A 24,766-nucleotide genomic window follows, 5' to 3' on the forward strand; every position below is an offset into this window, starting at 1 on the left:
GGCTGAAAATGTTACCTCTAGATTGTTAACAATGTTTTTCCATATTTGGGCTCTGTGACCTAGTTTTTGACCCCAGATGACCCATATTCGAACTGGTCTGACTTATTACTGGGACAAACATCCTGACCAAAGTTTGTGACAATTGAGGCAAAAATGTGACCACTAGAGTGTTAACAAACTAAGGACGGACGACAGACGACGGACAATCATCGATCCTAATAGCTCACCCTTAGCCTACGGCTAAGGTGAGCTAAAAGGTCAGAACAGGGTACAAATTATAATAACATATGAATCAAGTTGATGAAAAATAAAGGTGTTTTTTTTAAATAAAGAACTGGTAAGCTTAAAACTGGTAATCTTTCACCAAGTTGAACATTTGCACTTAAATTTTCATGGATAAGGGCCCTTTACATAATGTTGAAAAAGTTGGTTAAAAAGGCTCTGCCAGCTGGTGTTTCTGGCCTTACTAACTTGAAATATATCTCTTATCTTACTACATTGCCAAATGCATACTGGGAAATATTTACCAGGTTTTCCCTTTCGGGGGGGGGGGGGGGGGCACATAATCAAGTACAACAATTTCATATGGTCGTTTTGGATTTATTACAAGTATATTTGAAACAAGTTATATAACAGATATGCATTAAAATAAAAATTATTTACATACATAACAGAAATCCACATAACTTTGTATGAATATAATTATTATTCACGAATGCACCAATGGAAAGGTTCCAAAATTTACAGATATTCCAAAAGACAGTAAGCTAATTTAGAATGTTTTCCACCTATGGCAATTCTAAGTTTACAATAGCTATCAGCAAAGAGAAAAATAAACACAGCAAGTAAACCCATTTGCGTTCATTTGAGATACATACTAGCTCAGCGTAAGACTGACACAACTCCATAATGAAATAGGAGTTACGTCCATCATGTGCTGAGCCCTGACATATACTTTCCAAGACAAAACAGACCTACCTAGCTGCCAGAGGCTTCACAGAAAGCGGCTTATCAGTTCTACATGAAAGCAGTAATTTCACACGGCACATGTTCAGTAATTTGACATAAGGGCCATAACTAAAAATACACAGCTTGCCATTTTGTTATAATCTCTCCAGTATGGCATACTTAATTTCCATAGCATCTAAAATCATAATAAAATGTATCGCAGCAGCATTAAGCAGTAGGACTAAACTTACAACATGAAGATAAAGATTAGTAAAGATGAAAGGCAAGAGAACCTATTAAAGATATACTAGTAGATCACCTCCCAAATAATGCCATATTATATCCATAATGTGCAACTGCAATGATTAAAATGGTTACATTCTACCATTACATATTGTGTACACCAAAATTATTTGTCATAACGATAATATATGCTAGAATTCTGTGTATTGAATGTGTAGCCTGTCAGTGGACCCATCATTATTTTCTAGGAAAGATTACCATGACCTTGACCCCAAACTCAATAGAAGTCATCTCCTGACCACGGCCAATGAGCTAACCAAGTTTGAAGACTTCACATTAGAAGTTAAAAGTTACTGGGGCCAATGGTGCGAACAATGAATCCCTATATGTGTGCCATGCTTTGCAGGCGACACAAAAACAAAACACTTCGAAACTTGTATAATGGTATATGATAAAATATTATATAATAGGTTTGATCTTCATGCCTTTATTACTTGTAACATAATTGTTACCTTTAAAACATTGTATAAATGTGTAGCACACAGTTATGTAGTACACAGTTATGTAGTACACAGTGACGTCTGGGTTATTGCTTGGGCAATCTCATATATAGATATATATAAATATATGTTTATACCGTACATCTCATATATATACCGTACACATTAATAATAAAATAGATCCTTATCTTCAAATACGATTATTCCAATCATTAAAACCCCATATCAACATGACAAGCATATGGGGAATGTTCCATGAACAGGATCACACATAAATCAAATCTTCTTGGAAGACAACACATATTCCACTTATATGGGTTAATATTTAAATGCATCAAGATTACTAGCTTCGTACATGTTTATGTAGGGGTATTCCATTATTACCAACCATGCTAATCAAAGCAACAACATCCACCACATGTTTCAACTTGTATCAAACATCTTTTAACTGTTAACTCCATGACTCATGTTTATTTATTGACTGTATATTGACTGTCTACTTTATAAAGTATCTTTGAACTTGAATTAGAATTAACAAACATTTGCTGAAATGTAATTAAAGAACGGGCCATACTCTATGGAGGAACATGTTATCAATCTACCAGAAAACATGTACACACCTTAAAGGAACTCGGTCATGTTTTGGTACCAAGAGACACTCGGAAGATATTGAACTGAAACTGTTGATGTTACCATATTTTTGTTGTACACTCATTGATAACATTTCCACAGTATTATTAAGACACATTAGTCCTAACCGATGACAAAATCAAGATATAGATACTTGGGAGTACACTACAGACATGTATCATAAATAACTAGGCCAATATAATCCATAATTACATCTGTTTGATTTTCATTTTAACAGGGGTACACCATTCCTTGTACTATACACATTTTATGAGATAGATGCAATACTATGAACATGCAGATTACAATAAGTAACAAGAATAAAATTCATTTCATTCGGAGAGCCAGGACAGAAATTTAAATGACATAATTTGAAAACATTGAAACAAACACAGACACTAAGACTGACTTAAATGCACACAATTTTCATTCGTATTGAATGAACATTTTTGAACAAGTAAATGGTAATAGATCATATTTGACGAGAAATAAAATGTTGATAAATTATTGTTTGTTTCACATACTGAGGAATCAAAGTTTTTGATAATCAAGAAATTTCATCCAAAATTACACATTTCATTCAAATAAGTCTAAAAAGTATTGAATAATAATGAAGAAATTGTGAAAAACATTGGTTCAACAGTATCTGACACACACAATTAGTAATCATGCAATAAAAACAACTGACATTATACATGTGATCACACGAAGGAGGCAGCTTAAAGCACACACTTTATTGAAGATACGAGTGACACTACAATAATGACTAATTGTCAGCACAGTAATATTTGTGAAGAGTATATTGCAATCTATCCCAGGGTCCATCTCCCTATATACACACACCGTGCACAACAGCGCCAGGGCAAACACTGACTACTACCGTGGAAACACAGACTATTTTGCCAGCTTATACACACCCTAACATCGAACATGTGATCATAAATTTCAAATGGAAATAATAAGTTTGAAGCAATTATATAATTGGTCTATTTCATAGAGCAGTATCAATCAAGATGATGATGTTGAAAAGAAAATATTTGGCAGTTAATACATATAGTTAACATTTTGTACTATGATTTAATCTGCAATCAGTCTGTATCTGCAATGTAAGGGAAATAACCAGACTTTATGCAACAATGCAGGGGAGGCAACCAGCAAGTTGAGCAATAAGCCCTGATCCTCACATTACCACACACCCGTAAACCATGGTTTGTATGCCCATGACCTTACTATATTGCTTTAAAATCCTAACAAGCCGGACAATCCAAAATTAAAATTAAATCATCTTACAACTGCTTGGGTTAATTTCACCCACTAGGTGACCAAAAATGAAATGTCCCAATTTTTGTTTTTGCCCGTTGTTAACGTCTGAAAGAGTAAGCTTTCATGAGTTATGGTGCGTATGATAGCTGGAGAAGGGGCGCAGATGTTCCAGCTGTATCTCCAGGGCAATTCTCTGTTCCATGACCTCCTGTAACTCCTGGTTCAGCTCAGAGTTGAGCCTGGACAACGTTGAGTTTCGCTCCTTGTGTGTTCGTATCGCCATCTGTAACTCTTTCTTATCTCGACTGGCTTGTCTGTGTATTAGAAAATATCACCAAAGTTTATTCTGGTTACAAACTAAATCTTGTAAATAAGACAAAGTTACTTGTAAGATGTACCTGCAAATCATCTCAGGGATAAATGTTGCAATTTCACTGCTAGTCATTTCATGAATGTCAATTACTGATTAAATCTAGTCTGTCCTTTGATATTTATAGTATTCAAAAGGCAACTGCATTTTTTTTATCCAAGGCTTTAATCTTAAAATTGTTCCCCCATCCAAAGTGAATGTTGGAATAAATAACCTTAAAACATATATCCGGTAGATTCATCATCACCCTATAAGAAGGCTTAGTATTCTCATACAATTCTTAGACTTTAGGCTATACATGTAGGTATCTAACCTCTGTGCAGCCAGTATGAACTCTGTCTGTCTCTCAGCCGATCCATCCTGGAAGTCTGGGCCTAGCAGGTCCCATGCCACTGCAGTCTGGAACATCAAACACAAGTTAACACAGGTGGTAGCTAAGGCTTGTCTGCTATTCTCAGTTGGCAAAGGGGCAATTGAAGGAGGTATGGGAAGGGAGGTGTTAAGAGTTTTTGAGGTCTGTGCTTGCCTTTTGTCTGCATTATGGCTTGACCTGACTGCATCTGCCATGCAGTTTAAACAGGAATTTAGAAAGTAAAAGCCCCAAAACAGGGTTGTCAGCCCAATTTAAATGGTGATCGACCAGGCTCTGTGCATGTTACCCTGATACGATTTCAAGGAATCACTCAAAAGGAGAAGGGAAGTACCAGTATGTACATTTATACATATTGTCATTTGAAACGTGTACCAACTTCTATGTGAGTACCTTCAAGTTTAATCATAAATCCCACAATACCTCAGTTTCAATTTGAACAAAAGAGCATCAAGTCATGTAATACATAAGCCTCATATACGGTAATTCCTTCCTTATTCTGGCAGTACTAAGCAAAACAAAAACTCGCTCCGCTTACCTTTAAGTCTGCACCCCCATCTGTAATACAAAGTATGCGTTCATTAACTTATAGACAGAATCAATACTTGTGATTGGTAAGGTATATAATACAAGCCATAGAAGCACACTTTCTGTGATAATCAATCTACATGGATGCACAATATTTCAAACATATTGACTTTGCTGTCTCATCATCACTGGTATGGCAAAGGTACATTTTGGATCTTGAAAATATGCCAAATGTAATAGTAAATAAAAAAAAGTAATGATATGATATTTGTGTAAATCTACAACTGGCTCTACAAGTTGAGAAATAACTCACCTCCGCCATCATAACCAGCCTGCAAAGATAGAGAGAACAATAATGAGAATTGCCTAATTATTAAAATCCTACCAGAAGATTAGCTTTGATACACAGTTCAATCCCATCCATTTTTCTTGACCATATTTCACAGAGGAAATCAAAACTTGTGTTACTCACATAATATCACAATGTTACATGCATCAATTGCACAGACAAACAGGATAAAAATGAGACAGAGTATCCTAATCAAGTGATTAGTTTTAATGATTTTGAATAAACTACATTTGGGAAGACAGCTGAAAGCTGACATGAATCGCTCTCCAGTTGGCAGGGAACCAGTACTGGTACCCTTTTTGAGAGGTCTTGACCTTGGCTGGGGGCAATCACCCAAACCACTAGACCACTCTCACCCTGGTAGGGATCAAACCCACATCCTCTTGGGTGTGGCTGACACCTATACCACTAAACCACTCTCACCCTGGTAGGGATCAAACCCACATCCTCTTGGGTGTGGCAGACATCTATACCACTAGACCGCTCTCACCCTGGTAGGGATCAAACCCACATCCTCTTGGGTGTGGCAGACACCTATACCACTAGACCGCTCTCACCCTGGTAGGGATCAAACCCACATCCTCTTGGGTGTGGCAGACACCTAGACCACCCTCACCCTGGTAGGGATCAAACCCACATCCTCTTGGGTGTGGCAGACACCGAAACTTCTAGACCACTCTCACCCTGGTAGGGATCAAACCCACATCCTCTTGGGTGTGGCAGACACCTAGACCACCCTCACCCTGGTAGGGATCAAACCCACATCCTCTTGGGTGTGGCAGACACCTAAACCACTAGACCACTCTCAACCTGACATGGATCAAACCCACATCCTCTTGGGTGTGGCGGACACCTAGACCACTCTCAGCCTGGTAGGGATCAAACCCACATCCTCTTGGGTGCGGTAGACACCTAAACCACTAGACCACTCTCAGCCTGGTAGGGATCAAACCCACATCCTCTTGGGTGTGGCAGACACCTAAACCACTAGACCACTCTCACCCTGGTAGGGATCAAGCCCACATCCTCTTGGGTGTGGCAGATACTTATACCACTAGACCACTCTCACCCTCGTAGGGATCAAACCCACATCCTCTTGGGTGTGGCAGGTACCTATACCACTAGACCACTCTCACCCTGACAGGGATCAAACCCACATCCTCTTGGGTGTGGCGGACACCTAGACCACTCTCACCTTGGTAGGGATCAAACCAACATCCTCTTGGGTGTGGCAGACACCTATACCACTAGACCACTCTCACCCTGATAGGGATCAAACCCACATCCTCGTGGGTGTGGCAGACACCTATATCACTAGACCACTCTCACCGGACACCCTGGTAGGGATCAAACCCACATCCTCTTGGGTGTGGCAGACACCTATACAACTAGACAACTCTCACCCTGGTAGGAATGGAACCCACATCCTCTTGGGTGGGGCAGACACCTATACCACTAGACCACTTTACCCTGGAAGGCACCAAACCCACATCCTCTTGGGTGTGGTGGACACCATTACCACTTTCACCCTGGTAGGGAAGGAACCCACATCCTTTTGGGTGTGGCGGATACCTATACCACTAGACCACTCTAACCCAGGAAGGGATGGAACCCACATCTTTTTGGGTGTGGCGGACACCTTTACCACTAGACCACTCTCACCCTGGTAGGGATGGAACCCACATCCTCTTGGGTTGGATGGACACCTATACCACTAGACCACTCTAACCCTGGTAGGGATGGAACCCACATCCTCTTTGGTGTGGTGGACACCTATACCACTAGACCACTCTAACCCTGGTAGGGATGGAACCCACATCCTCTTTGGTGTGGTGGACACCTATACCACTAGACCACTCTAACCCTGGTAGGGATGGAACCCACATCCTCTTGGGTGTGGTGGACACCTATACCACTAGACCACTCTAACCCTGGTAGGGATGGAACCCACATCCTCTTTGGTGTGGTGGACACCTATACCACTAGACCACTCTAACCCTGGTAGGGATGGAACCCACAACCTCTATGGTGGGGCGGGGCGGACACCTATACCACTAGACCACTCTAACCCTGGTAGGGATGGAACCCACATCCTCTTTGGTGTGGTGGACACCTATACCACTAGACCACTCTAACCCTGGTAGGGATGGAACCCACATCCTCTTGGGTGTGGTGGACACCTATACCACTAGACCACTCTAACCCTGGTAGGGATGGAACCCACAACCTCTATGGTGGGGCGGGGCGGACACCTATACCACTCTCACACTGGTAGGAATTGAACCCACAACCTCTTGGGTGGGGGATGACACCTATACCACTTGACCACTCTCATTGAGGTAGGGACCGAACACATGATGTTTTGGGTGGGTAATGACACATATAATCATTCCACTTGACCACTCTCACTGAGGTAGGGACCGAACATATGATGTTTTGGGTGGGTAATGACACCTATAATTATACCACTAGACCACTCTCACTGAGGTAGGGACCGAACACATGATGTTTTGAGTGGGTAATGACACCTATACCACTAGACCACTCTCACTGAGGTAGGGACCGAACACATGATGTTTTGGGTGGGTAATGACACCTATACCACTAGACCACTCTCACTGAGGTAGGGACCGAACACATGATGTTTTGGGTGGGTAATGACACCTTTACCACTAGACCACTCTCACTGAGGTAGGGACCGAACACATGATGTTTTGGGTGGGTAATGACACCTATAATTATACCACTAGACCACTCTCACTGAGGTAGGGACCGAACACATGATGTTTTGGGTGGGTAATGACACCTATAATTATTCCACTTGACCACTCTCACTGAGGTAGGGACCGAACACATGATGTTTTGGGTGGGTAATGACACCTATAATTATACCACTAGACCACTCTCACTGAGGTAGGGACCGAACACATGATGTTTTGGGTGGGTAATGACACCTATAATTATACCACTAGACCACTCTCACTGAGGTAGGGACCGAACACATGATGTTTTGGGTGGGTAATGACACCTATACCACTAGACCACTCTCACTGAGGTAGGGACCGAACACATGATGTTTTGGGTGGGTAATGACACCTATACCACTAGACCACTCTCACTGTGGTAGGGACCGAACACATGATGTTTTGGGTGGGTAATGACACATATACCACTAGACCACTCTCACTGAGGTAGGGACCGAACACATGATGTTTTGGGTGGGTAATGACACCTATAATTATACCACTAGACCACTCTCACTGAGGTAGGGACCGAACACATGATGTTTTGGGTGGGTAATGACACCTATACCACTAGACCACTCTCACTGAGGTAGGGACCGAACACATGATGTTTTGGGTGGGTAATGACACCTATACCACTAGACCACTCTCACTGAGGTAGGGACCAAACACATGATGTTTTGGGTGGGTAATGACACCTATACCACTAGACCACTCTCACTGAGGTAGGGATTGAACACATGATGTTTTGGGTGGGTAATGACACCTATACCACTAGACCACTCTCACTGTGGTAGGGACCGAACACATGATGTTTTGGGTGGTTAATGACACCTATAATTATACCACAAGACCACTCTCACTGAGGTAGGGACCGAACACATGATGTTTTGGGTGGGTAATGACACATATAATTATACCACAAGACCACTCTCACTGAGGTAGGGACCGAACACATGTTTTGGGTGGGTAATGACACATATAATTATACCACAAGACCACTCTCACTGAGGTAGGGACCGAACACATGATGTTTTGGGTGGGTAATGACACCTATAATTATACCACTAGACCACTCTCACTGTGGTAGGGACCGAACACATGATGTTTTGGGTGGGTAATGACACCTATAATTATTCCACTAGACCACTCTCACTGAGGTAGGGACCGAACACATGATGTTTTGAGTGGGTAATGACACCTATAATTATACCACTAGACCACTCTCACTCAGGTAGGGACCGAACACATGATGTTTTGGGTGGGTAATGACACCTATAATTATACCACAAGACCACTCTCACTGAGGTAGGGACCGAACACATGATGTTTTGGGTGGGTAATGACACCTATAATTATACCACTAGACCACTCTCACTGTGGTAGGGACCGAACACATGATGTTTTGGGTGGGTAATGACACCTATAATTATACCACTAGACCACTCTCACTGTGGTAGGGACCAAACACATGTTTTGGGTGGGCATCAAACCCACAACCTCTTGAGTGTGGCGGACACCTTAAACATTAGACCACTCTCAACCTAGTAGGCATCAAACCCACAACCTCTTGAGTGGGGGCGGACACCTATTCCATTAGACCACTCTCATCCTGATAAGGATAGAACCCATGATGTCTCGGGTTCAGGCGTACACATATACTAGACCACTCTCACCCTGGGATCAAACCCACGATGTCTTGGAAACAGAGGTGGACACCTATACCACTAGATCACTCTCTCCCCGGCGTGAACCTTTACAGATAGACAACTGTAACCCTAACCCTCATAACCAAGTCACATTGAAGTACACAAAGTGTCTCAAAACAGAGCAGAGTAAGCATATATGCAATCACAAACAAATCCTTTAATTCCCCAAATTTTTCATAAAAAAGTATCCTTAACAAGCTCAGTGTACCTTGTTCCGTTCCTGTGAGTGAGTGTGATCATGCTGATTGGGGTGTATGGCAGTGATGGTGGGTGCAGCGCTCGAGCCCGGGGGCACGTTAGTGGAGCCCGGTTGGATGTTGAGCACCTCCTGGGACTGCACAGGCTCCAGGTGCTTCAGGTGGGCCAGCTTCTGGGCTCCAGGGGCCTGTCAGGAATGTGTCAGTGGGTGTGAGAGGTTTGTTGTAAAGTGGCAAATAAGCATCACAAAATCATATTCCATTCATATTCTTCAAAAGTGATATGTTGTGTTATTAAAGGTAAGTGTACCTATACACTTAAGGTCATTAACTCATGGACAGTGTCATCACACTACAGGGAAAGGCATTTGTTTATGGTTTAAACTTTTAAATAACAACTTGATCATGATTATGATGACATTTAAATCATGGCATTGTGTCAACTTTGAATTATGTGCGACAAACAACTTCTCTAGTTAGCTTTTCCAAGGCAGCACCAGTTACTCACCTCCTTGGCGGATACTCGAGGGGGTACAGCAGGCGGGGCTGAGAGACAGAAAGCATTGCTTATAAATGTATTGGCATGGTTATGTACATCTCATTTCTCCAGGAATGCAGTCATAATTTTCCTTAACAACAGGTTATGGACATGTAAATAATCATTCTGTAATTACCTGCTATCATTGTAAACACTGTGTCAGCTAGATTCTTGGTTAGAAAATAGGACAGTTATTTCTCAATAGAATCTTGTTTCTAATGTACAGTACATCGTTACTAAAGTATTACTGCCAAGATCATTCAATAATCACTGTGCAGTTTAAAATAGATTTACATTTTTCAAGAGTAGTAAATATTATTCAAGCCACAAAAAACGTGTCTACCATGTTACCTTTGTAGTCTACGGACATGCTACGATTTTGAGGTCTGGGTGGGGGGACGGGCGGTTCAGTGTCCACACTAGTAGTGACTGTAAACCGGTCCTCGTTGTGACTAGAGAGGGGAACTGGGGGCAGGATGTGGCCCGGCATAGCACCTGGAACTGTCCATACAATGAAAGAATGATAAAACTGTACATTCAACAACACATGACAGATATCTGAACATGTATGCCAAGAGATAACACAACAAAACTATAAATGCAACTGTGTTCTAAGACTTCATTCAATATTGACCCTTACAGTATGTTTATATTTTTAAACCTACAATGTTTGCATTTGTTTCACTGCAGAGAGGCATATGTGTGTCTGTTGCCTTCATTACATTTATGTGAACATCCTCATGACCATAAATTGAAGACAACTTACATGCACTTTATAAAATTATTTATGTTGTGTTTTTAAAAAACAAACATTTTGACCATCTGACCACTATTGAATATCAGTCAGCCAAGTAAAGCTAGTTACTAGTTCAATTCTGTACAAATCATGGAGCACATCTAGACGTATATCAGAAAATAGTTATGTATTATTCTTCATCGTTTCTACTCTTTACTTTCTGAAATATGCAAATCATTCCAGGACATGTGTTGTTATTTCTCATGTTATCAAATACAAACAACAGAGAATACTGCAGACTTCAGATGGACACAGTTCTGGTATTTATTAGCCGTGTTGTTTTGAGTCAAATAGGCGCACAAATTCATTCATAAAATATAACACAGTAATACATTTAGAACTTGTACAAGAATAACATCTTTATACCACCTTTAATCAAGTATTTTTATGATTGAAGCTTAGCTTGGGAAAATGACTAATGATCAAATTAAAACATTTTTTGCTCGTCTTTTTGCTAAAAGCATGTCTTTCCTTAAACAATTTCATACAGACAAGCTTGTTTAGGAGCGAAAAACAACAAAATAACATTTTAAAGCAGGCAAGTAAAATGTTCACACAAAGCTCAAAAACAAAATAGAGCATGCAACATGCATCAAGGTGCCACCACCAGTGCTGCCAGTTTGGTCATGACAAAGTTATGGCCTACCCTATCCTGCCTATCCTGAAAACACAATGTTGAATGGATACTGACTGTTCATATTTTACCTTAACATGCAAGCTGGAAGACATTCATTCCATAGCACTGCTCACTACATTCTAGAATATTGATCATGTAATGCTGATCTAAAGTGCAAGGCTGGTATCGTCTCTTTTCAAACACTAACACTACAAATGAGCCACATCCTGCAATTTTGGGTCAATTTTACATAAAATGAAAGACAAATTTGTTCAAAAAAACATTCACTTAATTACTAGTGATACTATTGGTTCAAAAAGCACGCCTGCAGACCCCAATATTTTGACATCATTACAGTAATCTATCAAAGATAATTTTGCATGTCAAGAAGTACTATTTTGCAGGAAGCAGCTCGAATGTATTCATATCATCACTTCTATAGAGAGCAAGCGGCTGGCTGATGTGTGTGGAGGATCTCTACCTGTGTTCCTCTTAACCAGGGGTCTTGGACGGCTGTGTACAGTGGGATCTATGATATTTGTGTCCGCCATAGTGGCAGTGTTAGCGCGGAGCTTTGTCACGCCTGGCTGGTCAGACTCGGGGAGGGTGAGGTCCCTACTTTCTGGACTCTGTGGACCTGGCTCTGTCAGGGGATAACATAACAGCATAAACAGCATGCAACAGGCTAGAACAGAGTCCCTGCAAGGTCGTCACAGTGTACATGCAGTCTAATAAGCTTAATAAAGAACTTGCCCATTGCAGTTCATCAATGACAACTTGTAATGCAGAATTATTTGTATTCTCAATATTAGGGTGACAAAGTAGAAGTCTGCAATGCTTTTGTACAGTAATTATATCATACTGAAGTCTCGAATTTGCTGCTTTAATCTAATCTGGTTGGTGTTATAAATAACACCATGGCATTCTAAGTAGACTGTATCTCAAGCCCATTACTGCCATCTGAATTGTTTTGGAATTATTTTCTTTACTCATATGAATTCATTTGGTATTGAAGTACTGAAATCCATAGATTTATAGGCAAGAAAACGAATGTGGTTTCTATTTGAAACTGATGACGACTGTTGCCCTTGTAAGGTCTCTCCTCCAAACACTACACACAGATAACAAGTGCTGTAATATCGTGTTTTATGCAGAGTTCACAATTCGCAGATTCATATCAGATGCAGCAGTCTAAATAATAACATGCGATTTTGTACCAATATGATGTGAACTTTCCTGGTCATTTGTTTAAGACAATATATAACCTATATTATGACAAACTGGTGAAACCACAGCGATATCATCAGCTGTATGAGAAAGCTTATCTTGACCAGTCATTAATTCTGAACATTTTCAAAGAGTCTTAAGAAATATAAATTTGGAATTAATTTATTACATCTTTTTATGACTTCATTATAATTTGAATGTGCGAAGTTACAACCACCGTGAAAGAAAAAGCTTGTATTCATTTGGCGGTGATAAAAAATTAGACTTCCACAAAAATATACGATATCACAGTACATGTATTTGTATGGTGTAAAACAAAAAAACAACAAAAAGGCAACAAATAATCTGTTTAAGCTAACGATAAAAATAACAATATATAGAGAGTGGCACAAGAATGACAGGAATAATGAAGCTGTCTGGGTAACAAAACCAGGGGCGCTGCAAGATGATCATCAACGCTAAGTGCTTTTTTTTCAGTCAAACTTCCGACATAATTTGACAGTTATCAAAGGCAGATATTTGGGCCTTCCATTGCTAAACATGTGCCTATTGTCTCTGGCAATATGTTTACAAAGTTTTATTTGAATATCTTGAATTTTTTTTTGAGTTATGGTGAAGTTTAAAGATTTAGCACCTTGACAACACAACCACTGATGACAGAAAGGCTAGCACATAATCTCAGGTTTTTTTCTAAAATAGACAAGAGTTTTTGTTTATACAATGAACATACTGTAATTACCCAAGCACCAATTTTATAGAATTGAACAAAATAACAACAGCTATAACACTATACTAAACAACAGTTATCTCCACTTAAGCGTGTCAATATAGTTTGGGTATACAAGGTAAATGAACACTAAAGGCTAAGAGTATTTACAGTTTTTAACTAAGTCTAAAATTGTTTGTTTTTTAATATCTATAAAGACGTACTGATGAGACTTCTAATATGTAATAGGTATTTGTAATAATATACAAGTAGCTAAGTCTAGCTTTACCTGATTGGCATTTAAGTAAGATTTGTACAAGCACATCAGAAACGTATGCCAACAGCCCTCTGTTTTTCAATGGGCATTACCCAACAAAGATTCTAGCCAGAGTTGTGGAACGTGATACACTTATACAGTATGTATATTGCCATAGTAATCAAGTGGAAATCGTGGACAAAGTCTCATGTTAATATATTTTATAGATTTTAAGTAATGGCCGATAATGAAGTTATTGCAGACTATGCTATCACTCACAACGCCAAGGCTATGATCATAACTAGACATTTTATTATGAAAATAATTCAGACCTTTTTGCTTGAGGTATATTACTGCAATTTCTTTCTTGATCAGTTATACTGATATATTTAAAGCGATAGTAACAGTATTATAAAAGCTTAATAGATTCAAGTTAGCAAATATTGAATACAACAGATTTATTCATATTTCTACAAGTTCTAGATACTTAAATGTGGCCATACCTTTGCTAGCTAAAACAATCAATAAAATAAAACCTTTAAAACACATAAACAAAATAATTTACATCCACGTTCCCAGCAGCTGTCACAATATTTTCACCATGCCTCACACAAGATGCACCATTCCTGTCTATCCATCCCGATCCAATGATGCATCATTTACAGGCAAACACATAAAGATCTAAGATTCTTTTAGTTACAATCTCATCTACCATTATGTAAATATCCCATGTCCAAGTCGCATGCAGCCATGCTTAACTAAAGAATGAACTGAAAACTTGGAGTGAAGTGAATAATTAACAAGAGAAATTGTTTATGACCTCTCAACATGGTATGATCAAAATCAATATTACATTTTCCAAACAAAGAACTGTAAACTGTGTGTGCCCTCTCTCATGGCTTATCCAGATCATTAGTTTTATTTAGAACAGTCAGAAAAAAATGCATGTTGTCTATTGAATGGTTATAAATATATCTGTATTAATAAAATTGATATTGTAAACTAAAGAGTTCAATCTTTACACATGAACACATGGTTACCTTAACATTTTTAACATACTGGCTTTCAATACCTGAGGGCCGTTTAAGATCTTGGACGATTTTAGACGTAAATTGCAATTATCTTAGTGCCATAGTTTCATTATTTTGGTACATGAGTGAATTGAACTATAGTTAACACAAAGTTGAGGAAATATTCTTTTACATGTATTGCCATTTGTGATGTTTATACATGAGATTTAAGATAATTGAAGTTACGACTAAAACCCTATTGGAATGGCTCTGTGTAGAACAGTCTTACAAGAGCTGTCTAACTTGAGCCCAGATTAAAGCCTATTGATTATCACCCAATCCAGCAAGCCATGAGACAGGGCACTGTTGTTGTTTACCACAAGCTACATGATTAAACAATGTTAGTTTAAAGCTGGGTACATGTCCATCACCCAGGGTTAGTCTACCTGAAAACGCCCTACCCCTTTCTGGCCGAACCTCAGGCATTTCATTCAACATGTCCGGAGAGAGACGCACAGCTTTTGGCTGAACTATATGGGCCTCCTGAAACATCACAAGATGTTTACTCTGAAGGTTCATTAAAACATATTTTAATAAGATTGCTGTGGAGTGAATCCAATTTTTGTTCGATATTTTCGGTTTATAACATTTTATATTAAATTATCAAATCCCGGCATATGGGCCCTGTTATAAATGTGTGCATTGTCTCTGGCAAGATATGTACTATTAAAGTTTTATTTCAATATCTTGAATGTTTTTTTGAAGAGAATTTTTTTGTACAAAGATGCCAAATGCGAAGATAACTGTACAGTTGCTTATGTACTCCAAAACTGATGTTTCCCGGCTGCACATTGTCTCAACATAGTGAACATTTGTTACAGGTTATTTCAAATCCTTAAGAGGTTCAAGAGATATGGAGTGGACAGAAAATGTAGTCATATGACCTTTGACCACTGTCTGTCACCTTTACCTTGAACCTATCTCCTTGATGGTGAACATTTGTATCAGTTATTTCAAAATCCTTCAAGAGGTTTAAGAGATATGGAGTGGACAGAAAATGTAGTCATATGACCTTTGACCACTGTCTGTCACCTTTACCTTGAACCTATCTCCTTGATGGTGAACATTTGTATCGAGTTATTTCAAAATCCTTCAAGAGGTTTAAGAGATATTGAGCTGGCACAATTTGTGACCGACAGACGAACAGACTTATTACCTTAAGAAAAGCAAAGCTAAAAATCATTCCTAGAAGAGATTCTGTAAACATAATTCCTTTAAAATGAAAAACGACAATATTATATTGATAAGGAACCTCATTTCTTTTCTTTGCCTGTCGTGGCAGACAGCTGGAAGCTTAAAAAACCCATAAAGCAGTGCCTTATGTCACATGAGATACATGTATATTGTCAATAACATTGTCAACAACAGTAGTAACTAAATATCATACAAATACATCGACTACACCACAGTAATACATACAGGATCTGAGGGTTCAGGTTTCTGGAAGTCAAAGTTTGCAGGGGTAACACTCGGTGAGGAGACCTCGCTACTGGAGACTGCTGCAGGCGAGTCCTGCACGAGACCCTCCCAGTGGCCTGCAGGTGGAGTCTGTGGGCTCAACCGCTTTAATGTGCTACCTTCAGGAAGGTCTGCAGCAAATGGCTCATTCTCATCTGAAAATAATAAAATCATGTATTTGCTGAAAACTGATAAAAAAGTTTTTTTCCTATGAACTATACTGTGATCAAATTTGGCAACATATTAAATTCATGATAATTTTTTCTAAACATTAGATATCAGAGAAATAAATATTGGTATTCATCTAATTATCTCTGCTGTTGCAAAATTCCAGCATACAATGATGTATCTGCACTTGCCTTTACAGAAACACCAATCACCTAGATGATCATAAATATTAAAGTATTAAATATTAAATTAGTAGGACCCAATCACGTACCATTGGTGAAAGCATTGTATGGCATGAGAGAGAACGGCAGTCTCTCGGGGATTTCAATCTCATTACGGCGTAATACAACAAGGTGCATCGCGATACAGAACTCCTCTAACGACAGGGCTCCATCATGATTCAGATCTGCTAGGTTCCTGACAACACCAAAAACAACATGAGAATAGCTATCAGAAGTAAAAATTTCACTGACTTAAAACAGAAGTATCAGAGATCAATCCTGACTTTGAAAATGGAAAAAACTGTGTCAATCTGGAGAGAAGTTGTCATGAATTCAGGTTTTGATATGTACAGGGTAGTTTATGAAGAGAATAAACTGGTCTCTCAATAAATATAGACTTCTTCTTCTTCCAAGTCATCCTCTTCAGGGTTGACCCCAGTGTATTAGTTGGATTTAAAACTAGCAATATCAACTCATTTAATACTTTCTATTCCATTCAAGTGAGAGGTTTTTATTAAACATACAACTTAGTCATATCAAAGGTCTATGTCTGGTGTTTCAGAGGTCAATGTTTTATGTATTGTTTAAGATTACTTTAATATATATCACAGTTGTATAGCATAAAACTTTACGTATATACATGTACCGTAGTTAATGATTGCACTCCAATTTTTGTTTCAATAAACTTACCATATCTTGGACAGTTCCAAATTAGTCAACTTGGATTTTTCAAAGAATTCCTTTGCAACCACACCTAGAAAGAAAATCAGTACATGTTCAAATACCTAGAAAAATAATATGCCATCCAAACAAGATCCTCTACATTAAATGGAAGGATAATGTAAATAAATTCCAGCAACATTTTATTATTTACATGCTTTACTTGTTCATAAACGATGTAAAATCATGCCACATTTACAATGAAAAGAAGGAAATATGAAAAGTACCAAAATGTACGTACAAGGATGAAGCAGCACTTTTTTATGTCATTGTTGTCTACACCTTTTGGCTTTGAGAAATGAACAAGCCCATAATGTTGAACAAGCATGCCAAACATTTAGCCCTGTTTCTCGTTCAAGGCTTGCATGAATAATGTGAAATTAAAAACCATTGAGACTGACCGGAGATGTGTCCATTGGGGTCATGCTCTACGGATTCAAACTGTTTGACGTAATATTCCCGCTGCTCATCGTTGATGGACCAGACGTCTTCCACGCTCTCAGTGTCTGAGCTGTATGAGGAGGAGTCAAAGTCTGGAAGTTTCATATCCCAGCCCTCTTTCTTACCATGGCCCAGCAAACCTAACGATATAGACACATTCATACTCTGTATTTTAGCTGCTCATACCACCCAGTTGAATATTAAAGATTTTCAATCAAGTTATCCGGAAATCAGCTTCATAATTATTATCAGATATGTACGTATGTAGCTTACGTTTTCAGAAGAAAATTTGTAGAAATATCGTAAAGCTATTTTTGAACATTCTGCCAAAGTTTCTCTTAAACTTATATCCAATGATATAAAAAATAAGTAAAGCTCTTGAACACCATATGAAGAGATTATAATTACCATGTTTTTCATCATCACTCTCGAATCTAGCCCACTCCTCTGTGCCCCTCAGTGGTATCTGATTGACCATCCCAGATTGCTGTACTGTTTCTGGTATTCCCCCAGTCAAGGTCAACTGCTGGCTCCCAGCAGATGAGGTCATCACTGGGGCTACTGGAGCAAAAGGGGTTGGTCCCTGGGGGGAGATGGGGGGTGAGATTGGGACACTCAGGGGCACACTAGGCTGAGGACCCTGGGTGGGGATTTGTGACTGACTGGCAAGGAATGGAGAAGATACAGTGTCGGGCACAACAGACTGACCATCCTTTAATATCTGAAAAACAAAAATCTTCCACACAATGCTTCCCAAAACAATGACTTAAATGTATCACTGATTGACTTGCCATTTAAATATTGAAATAATACAATTAAAACGCAGGAATGGAAAGCAACACGTCTATAGATAAAAATAATTATTTCATATAAAGAGGTGAAATCTAAGGATAATGAACACGTACATGTAATTATCATTACTATATATATATATATATAAACATCATCAGTGCATTGTTATATTTGACCTTCTTTATACCGCACAAACACAAAATAGAGTTCCTTCTAAAATCAGAAGCTTAACCCAGAGTCCCCTTACCTGTTGTGGTGGTTGTTCAGCGTGGGCTCCCCGGAATTGCCCAGACAAGTTGCGGGAATGAACCTTCTTGGCCGAGCTGGGGGGAGGAGGCAGCTGGCCCTGCAACTGCCTGTAAATATACATAGGCTTGTATCAGACTAGGCATGTACAACACCAACATCCATCTAATCTAGGGGACCAGCTGTTTTCAATTATACCTAACACAGTTATTAGTGTGTACTTCTGTACACAAAACATGGTTTTGAATTTTAAAATAAATCAAATATTATAGATATAAACATAAATGTCTCCTTTTGCATGGTGAGACTTTGATAAACTAGTTGATGAAAGGTCAATAATGTTGAGTCTGCTGTTATTACAATTATGATCAAGAGCTGTCACAGTAAGTGACGAATGCCCCTGAAATGCCATCCAGTTCAATCGTGATCCCTCAGTGCATGCCAAAGTAACAACTTGAACACGACCACCTATACTGCAACATATGCATATGCAGCCTTCCATAATGATAAACATGTCAGTGTGGCCATGAACTTTGAAGTAGGCACTTGAGCTTTGCACGCAATACCTCATCTTTATATACAAAACTCATGTGTTAAGTAATTATGAAATCCCTTTCTGCATGACAAAGTGTCAGCCCGAACACGACCACCTAGACTCTATGTCCTTATATGCAGCATTCCATACTTTACACTATTTACAAAAACTAAGTGTGACGTTTGACTTTGATGTAGCGACACGGGTCATTCATGTGACATATTGTCTTGGTATGTAGAACATGTGTTGCAAGTTATTTTTAATTTTGTCAATACCAGGGAAAGTTACAGCCCTGACATGACCACCTATTCTTTATGTCCTTATATGAAGTATTCCATAGTAAACAAACACTAAGTGTGACCTTGACCACAAAGACGATGTGTTGTGTGCAAGACCCATGTCCGTCTTGCACTCAACACGTTGTCTTTGTATGTCAAACACATGTGTCAAGGATTTTAAAATCTGTCCATTAAAAAGAAAGTCTAGACACAAGAAATTGAGCCTGACAGACAGACAGAGCGATAATCATATGCCCACCTTTTGGGCATAAAAAGGTCTAAGCAAGGCAGTCTTTCAAGTGTAGCCTTAACCTTTGACCCAGACGTGTATCACGTGTTCACTTTGTGTTGTTTTAAAATCCCCTGATACATGGCCAAGTAATAGCCAAGACGTGCCAAAACCAAATGGAAGGAAGCACTCAAGCACAAAATACCCAGAATCACCAAGGTGATGACTATGGCTTGACAATAACTTCATAACTTATGCGCAGTAATTAAATACATGTATGTGCTTACCTTTCAGTAATACTGTCAGCAGTGGACTGGCCAGTACCAGAGGCAGCACCTGATGTATAATGGAAAATGGATCTCTCAAAATATCAAGGGGCTTAACTATAAAAAAATATGCCAGAATGGTATGTACATGTACATGTAATTTGCTGCACATCTAATCCATTTCCAAAATTTACTTATTTAAAAACCATTATTCAGACATTAAAATGTGAACATACCAATATCACTTGGAGATACTTTATGGAATTTTGGTAAAGGGATGTCAACACCTGAAACAAAGATTAAAATATTATTTGTAAGAACATTAACGTTAAAGGGACTAGAAAACCAGATGATTCTATTCCGAGAAAGTAAAAAATTGTAAAAAACTTGCATGAAATTAATATTGTTGTGTACATTGCATTGAGTGTATTTTTTCAATTCAAAATCTACTGGGTATGTCTAGCCAGTAAGTTTTAAAAATAGCATCGGTATTTATTGACACTCATCACATAAAAAAATCATGACTTTTCACATGTTAAATATACAGTACACTCTTCATGGCTTCCCAAAAGGCAAACAGTACAAGGAAGCAGCAAAAAAAACAGCAAAACAACACAGACACGGCCTGACAGTTTAACATCTGTGATAAAATTGATCAATGGGTACTTTTGAAAGTGATTTACACTGCTGAAAATGACAGCTAGTTGGCTAAAATGTTTAGACAGGTTCCTTATAGATTCACATTTATAAGTTAATCATCAGATGCATTGGAATATAGCATGCAAACTGATTGTAGTAAACAAATCTAGGGAAATTATTAATTCAATTACATGTTTTGAGATAACCCTGCTTAATAAGGGTATCAGAATAGGACAGAAAATCTGCTGATACTAAAACACACACAAACATTAACACACTAAACAAGTCATACATCTTACATTCAAAGTAGCTTCAGTGATTGTAATTTGAAGAAAACTAACAAAAAACGTTTTTTGCTTGTTGTATATTTTTTTTTAATTTCCTATGATTCATATGAATTTTGTAGACAAAATAAAGTTAAAAAAAAAATTCTATTGTAGTTTATATTTAAAAAAAGAAGAAAGGCATTCTGGGTCATATTGACCTATCAGTCTTGCCCAAAAAGGCTGCGGGCCCATCAATGATATTTAGACACACTGCATCCCGCCCACCATCTGGTGAGTCTTAATATTGATACATGTAGACGCTCATCAGTTCTTGAAAACCTGAATATCTAACACTGCTGCTTATAAATACTAACTATGGCACATGCATGTTGGTACCTGAGTTGATGCTGTCGGTAGTTACGGGCAAGCCACACTGAGCCACAGCTATCAACTTGAGGGCGATGTAGAACTGACTGCGACCAAAATGGCCTAGCCTCTTGGCACCACACAGCTCAGTAACCTAAAAAAAAAAGGTGGGTGTATGTATAATGCAATGTATTGTTACAAGTCAAAAATATAAACTGCATTGTTTATGACGGGAGTCATCTTTGAGTGGCTTCTTTAAGCCAAGTAATTTACATTTAGCACTAGAAGACATTTCTCACACTGTAAAATTGAGAACACGTTTTGTTTAATTATAAAGACCCCCTCCTTCTTACTGTGCACATGTACCTTTCTTCTTATATTGATTGGCATTCTGTTGTTCAAATTGATTGGTACCTAAATATTCAATATATTTATTATATATATACCTGCACTTATATTCAGAATCACAGTCCGTTTTTAATGTAAGTGAATTGTACACCCTTATGTGATTTTGTAAAATGTAATCAACACAAGGCTCCCAAGTCTACAACTGGAAATGTGTACACCGGACATGAAAAATGAAAAAAATGAAACAATGCCGTTTATTAAACTTCATAGCCTGTACAACTGAGACATGACTCACTGTCTTTAAATTTACTATGAACATACTATAAAGGAATACACATGCAGATCTAAAGGTTTTATTTATTTGTTGTGTAAGTTGTACAGAGTCTTTTATGGTGACAGGAGAATTCCGAGAAAACAGCAGTAGGGTATGGATCAATAGCCACAATATAAAATGGGCATTAAGTGAACTTTTTAAACATTCATTATGTTCTTCTTAATGCCACAAGTCTTATTCATACCAATGTAAAATGTATTCTTCGACTGTTAATATACAATAACACTGAATTGTATGATAAACACACAAAAGTTACACATAAATTATTTTTTAGCCAATACCTTTCATTAATTACAATAGTTTAAATGAAAAACTGATTCAGATTCTTCTGTCAACAAAACATTGCCATTTTGGGGCAGGTATAAATGCCAGGACCCTATTATCGGAAAAACAAGAGCTATTAATATTATCGATCCCGGGTCCGGTCCATCACAGCCTTGACATCGGGATAGGTGTTGAAGGGGGGAAGTAAAAGCATACTAATACATGTGTATGTCCAATAACTGTTTTTTGTTTGTTTGTTTTTTAAAGTTTATTTGTGATGTTTGACACTATTTGATATATCGCAAAATTTAGTGAGAAGTACAAAGTAATGTTGTTATTTTAACCTAATAAAGGCTTTCGCATTGACATATATATTTAAATTTCGATGTGATAAAATTAATAGTCTTTTTATAGGATTTTTGTGCTATGTACTTCAATTAATAACCCAGTTTAGTCAGAGGCATGCATTAATTGGTTGTAGTTATATGACAATTATTAATTGTTCTTCCTTTTAAATTCATGCTTAATAGTATCATTTGCTGGTAAAATATATCAAGCATGTGTTAAAATCAGAATTACACATTTAGAAAAACTAACTTTTTTTGGCTGAGTTTTGACTTTTTGGCTGAGTTTTGACTGACTGATTTCGATACGATTCATCTCTACACCGCTCATCACAAAGTGTACTGTTTGATCTGCAGCTGTATGACGCATTTCAATACATGTGTTAATATGTTAAACTTTCTCAGGTGTTTGTTTGGATTGCAGTTGATGGTACTTGTATTAGGCGAAATAAATAACCAATTGATAATTGCCGATTAATTAATGTAATGATTAACGAAATGTGTATTGGAACCTGCCATAATTTAGCAAAGCCAAAACATAAGTAAAAGAGTATGTTTTATTTTGGACAAGGAAAAAAAGGCGAACAATAATTATCCAAAATATTTGCATTATGCAGTCAGCAACATAGGTCTACTGTGTTCTACCATGTGGTTGAACAAATAACAAGTACATGTACCTGCCATTAGAGCATCTCTGCAAATTTGAAGATATCGAGTGTTCATCATAGCTAATCAAAGCAGATGGTCGCGTTAATCTAATGGTTGTGATTTTGTCACTATTATTATTATCAGGGGTGTCAGGGGGATTTTTGAATGACAAACAAGGTTTGTGTATTACAATTTTTACTGACTTAGCTGTTTTGGATTGAAAATAGATAAAAAATGAACAAATTTCAGATCTATTTTTAATCCATTTTCTGTTCCTGAAATCGGCCCGATGTGGTCAAATTGGTCCAGACTTGCAAATTGTCGTCTTTCAGAAGCCCTGATTGCAATAACTCTGCATATCTATCCAAGCCTTCTGTCCGTCCATTCGTTTTTGGAACTCTTTTTATTTCTTAAACCTAATCTGTACCCCCTTATTTTAACTTTTGGTTTTAAAAGTACTGTTTCATTCACAACTTTTACTAACAATCTTGCAGCTTGACGCGCACATGTCTAGGTCCCCAGTAGCGGTTTGACATTAATGGAATATAGATAGAATATGGCCAAGCTGTCATGCCATACTCGCCCGTTTGTCTAAGTTTTGCCCGTTTGTCTAAGTTTAACCACCATGTAAATGATGAACAAGCTGCCTAGTTAGCTTTCTTAGCAGATATAGTGTTCCAGTAAACAAATATGCAATGCAGCCACAAGTCCCTTATTGGGCACTCTTCCTTTAGCCTACGCTAAATACAAATGTCAGCTGGTGTTGTGCACTATTTGAGCAGACAGGCTATAACAGTGTATGTATGCAATAAACTCAAAAAACGTGTTTTCTTATCCCAATATTTACCTGCTGTAAAACATCATGTGGTAATCCTGACTGTCTGAATAACTCGAATGCATGCCCTCCGGAGATTTTGCCAGAGCCATCGGCGTCACACGTTTGGAATAACTCGGCGTACACACTTTGTTCAAGCTCTGTAAGCATTGTTCTTAATTATGGCCTCGGCCTTGGATTTACCTCGTACGTTTACACTTTGATTCAAATCATGACATTCTAAAAATATGATGATAAATCAAATAATCCATCACGGAAATTACATAGTCCACCATTTTGGATACATAACTAAATTTTATTCACGAATT

The 24,766-nt window shown here is 38.2% G+C and overlaps 1 protein-coding gene across 4 annotated transcripts; it reads right to left on the reverse strand.

The window, feature by feature from the left end:
* Window positions 1–588: 588 nt before the first annotated feature.
* On the reverse strand, window positions 589–24,732 carry LOC128238666 (ralBP1-associated Eps domain-containing protein 2-like). Of its 4 annotated transcripts, none has more exons than XM_052954800.1 (19): window positions 24,471–24,732; window positions 21,716–21,839; window positions 20,651–20,701; window positions 20,436–20,484; window positions 19,108–19,216; window positions 18,477–18,789; window positions 18,029–18,208; window positions 17,598–17,661; window positions 16,958–17,103; window positions 16,480–16,673; window positions 15,462–15,543; window positions 12,283–12,444; window positions 10,741–10,890; window positions 10,360–10,397; window positions 9,863–10,039; window positions 5,166–5,184; window positions 4,863–4,882; window positions 4,268–4,353; window positions 589–3,898 (listed from the first exon to the last, which is right to left on the reverse strand). In XM_052954800.1, exons 1-19 carry the CDS (start codon window positions 24,606–24,608, stop codon window positions 3,706–3,708), a joined length of 2,295 nt encoding a protein of 764 aa, XP_052810760.1. In that variant the 5' UTR covers window positions 24,609–24,732; the 3' UTR covers window positions 589–3,705. The 4 variants fall into 4 exon arrangements, with proteins under 4 accessions (XP_052810760.1, XP_052810759.1, XP_052810762.1 ...); XM_052954799.1 differs by having other exon boundaries at window positions 15,447–15,543; XM_052954802.1 differs by lacking the exon at window positions 12,283–12,444.
* Between the last annotated feature and the right edge of the window lie 34 nt (window positions 24,733–24,766).

This window comes from Mya arenaria, chromosome 6 (assembly GCF_026914265.1).
Source record: "Mya arenaria isolate MELC-2E11 chromosome 6, ASM2691426v1".
In the NCBI taxonomy this organism is placed as follows: domain Eukaryota; kingdom Metazoa; phylum Mollusca; class Bivalvia; order Myida; family Myidae; genus Mya; species Mya arenaria.

Bases quoted from the DNA above. Each gene is read 5' to 3' on its own strand.
- LOC128238666 (XM_052954799.1), bottom strand. From the start codon at position 24,608: ATGCTTACAGAGCTTGAACAAAGTGTGTACGCCGAGTTATTCCAAACG. The intron at 21,840-24,470 runs GTAAATATTGGG...TTTTTTTTTTAG, and splicing joins CACATGATGTTTTACAGCAG to GTTACTGAGCTGTGTGGTGC. The intron at 12,445-15,446 runs GTAGACTAACCC...ATCCCCTGACAG, and splicing joins AAGGGGTAGGGCGTTTTCAG to AGCCAGGTCCACAGAGTCCA.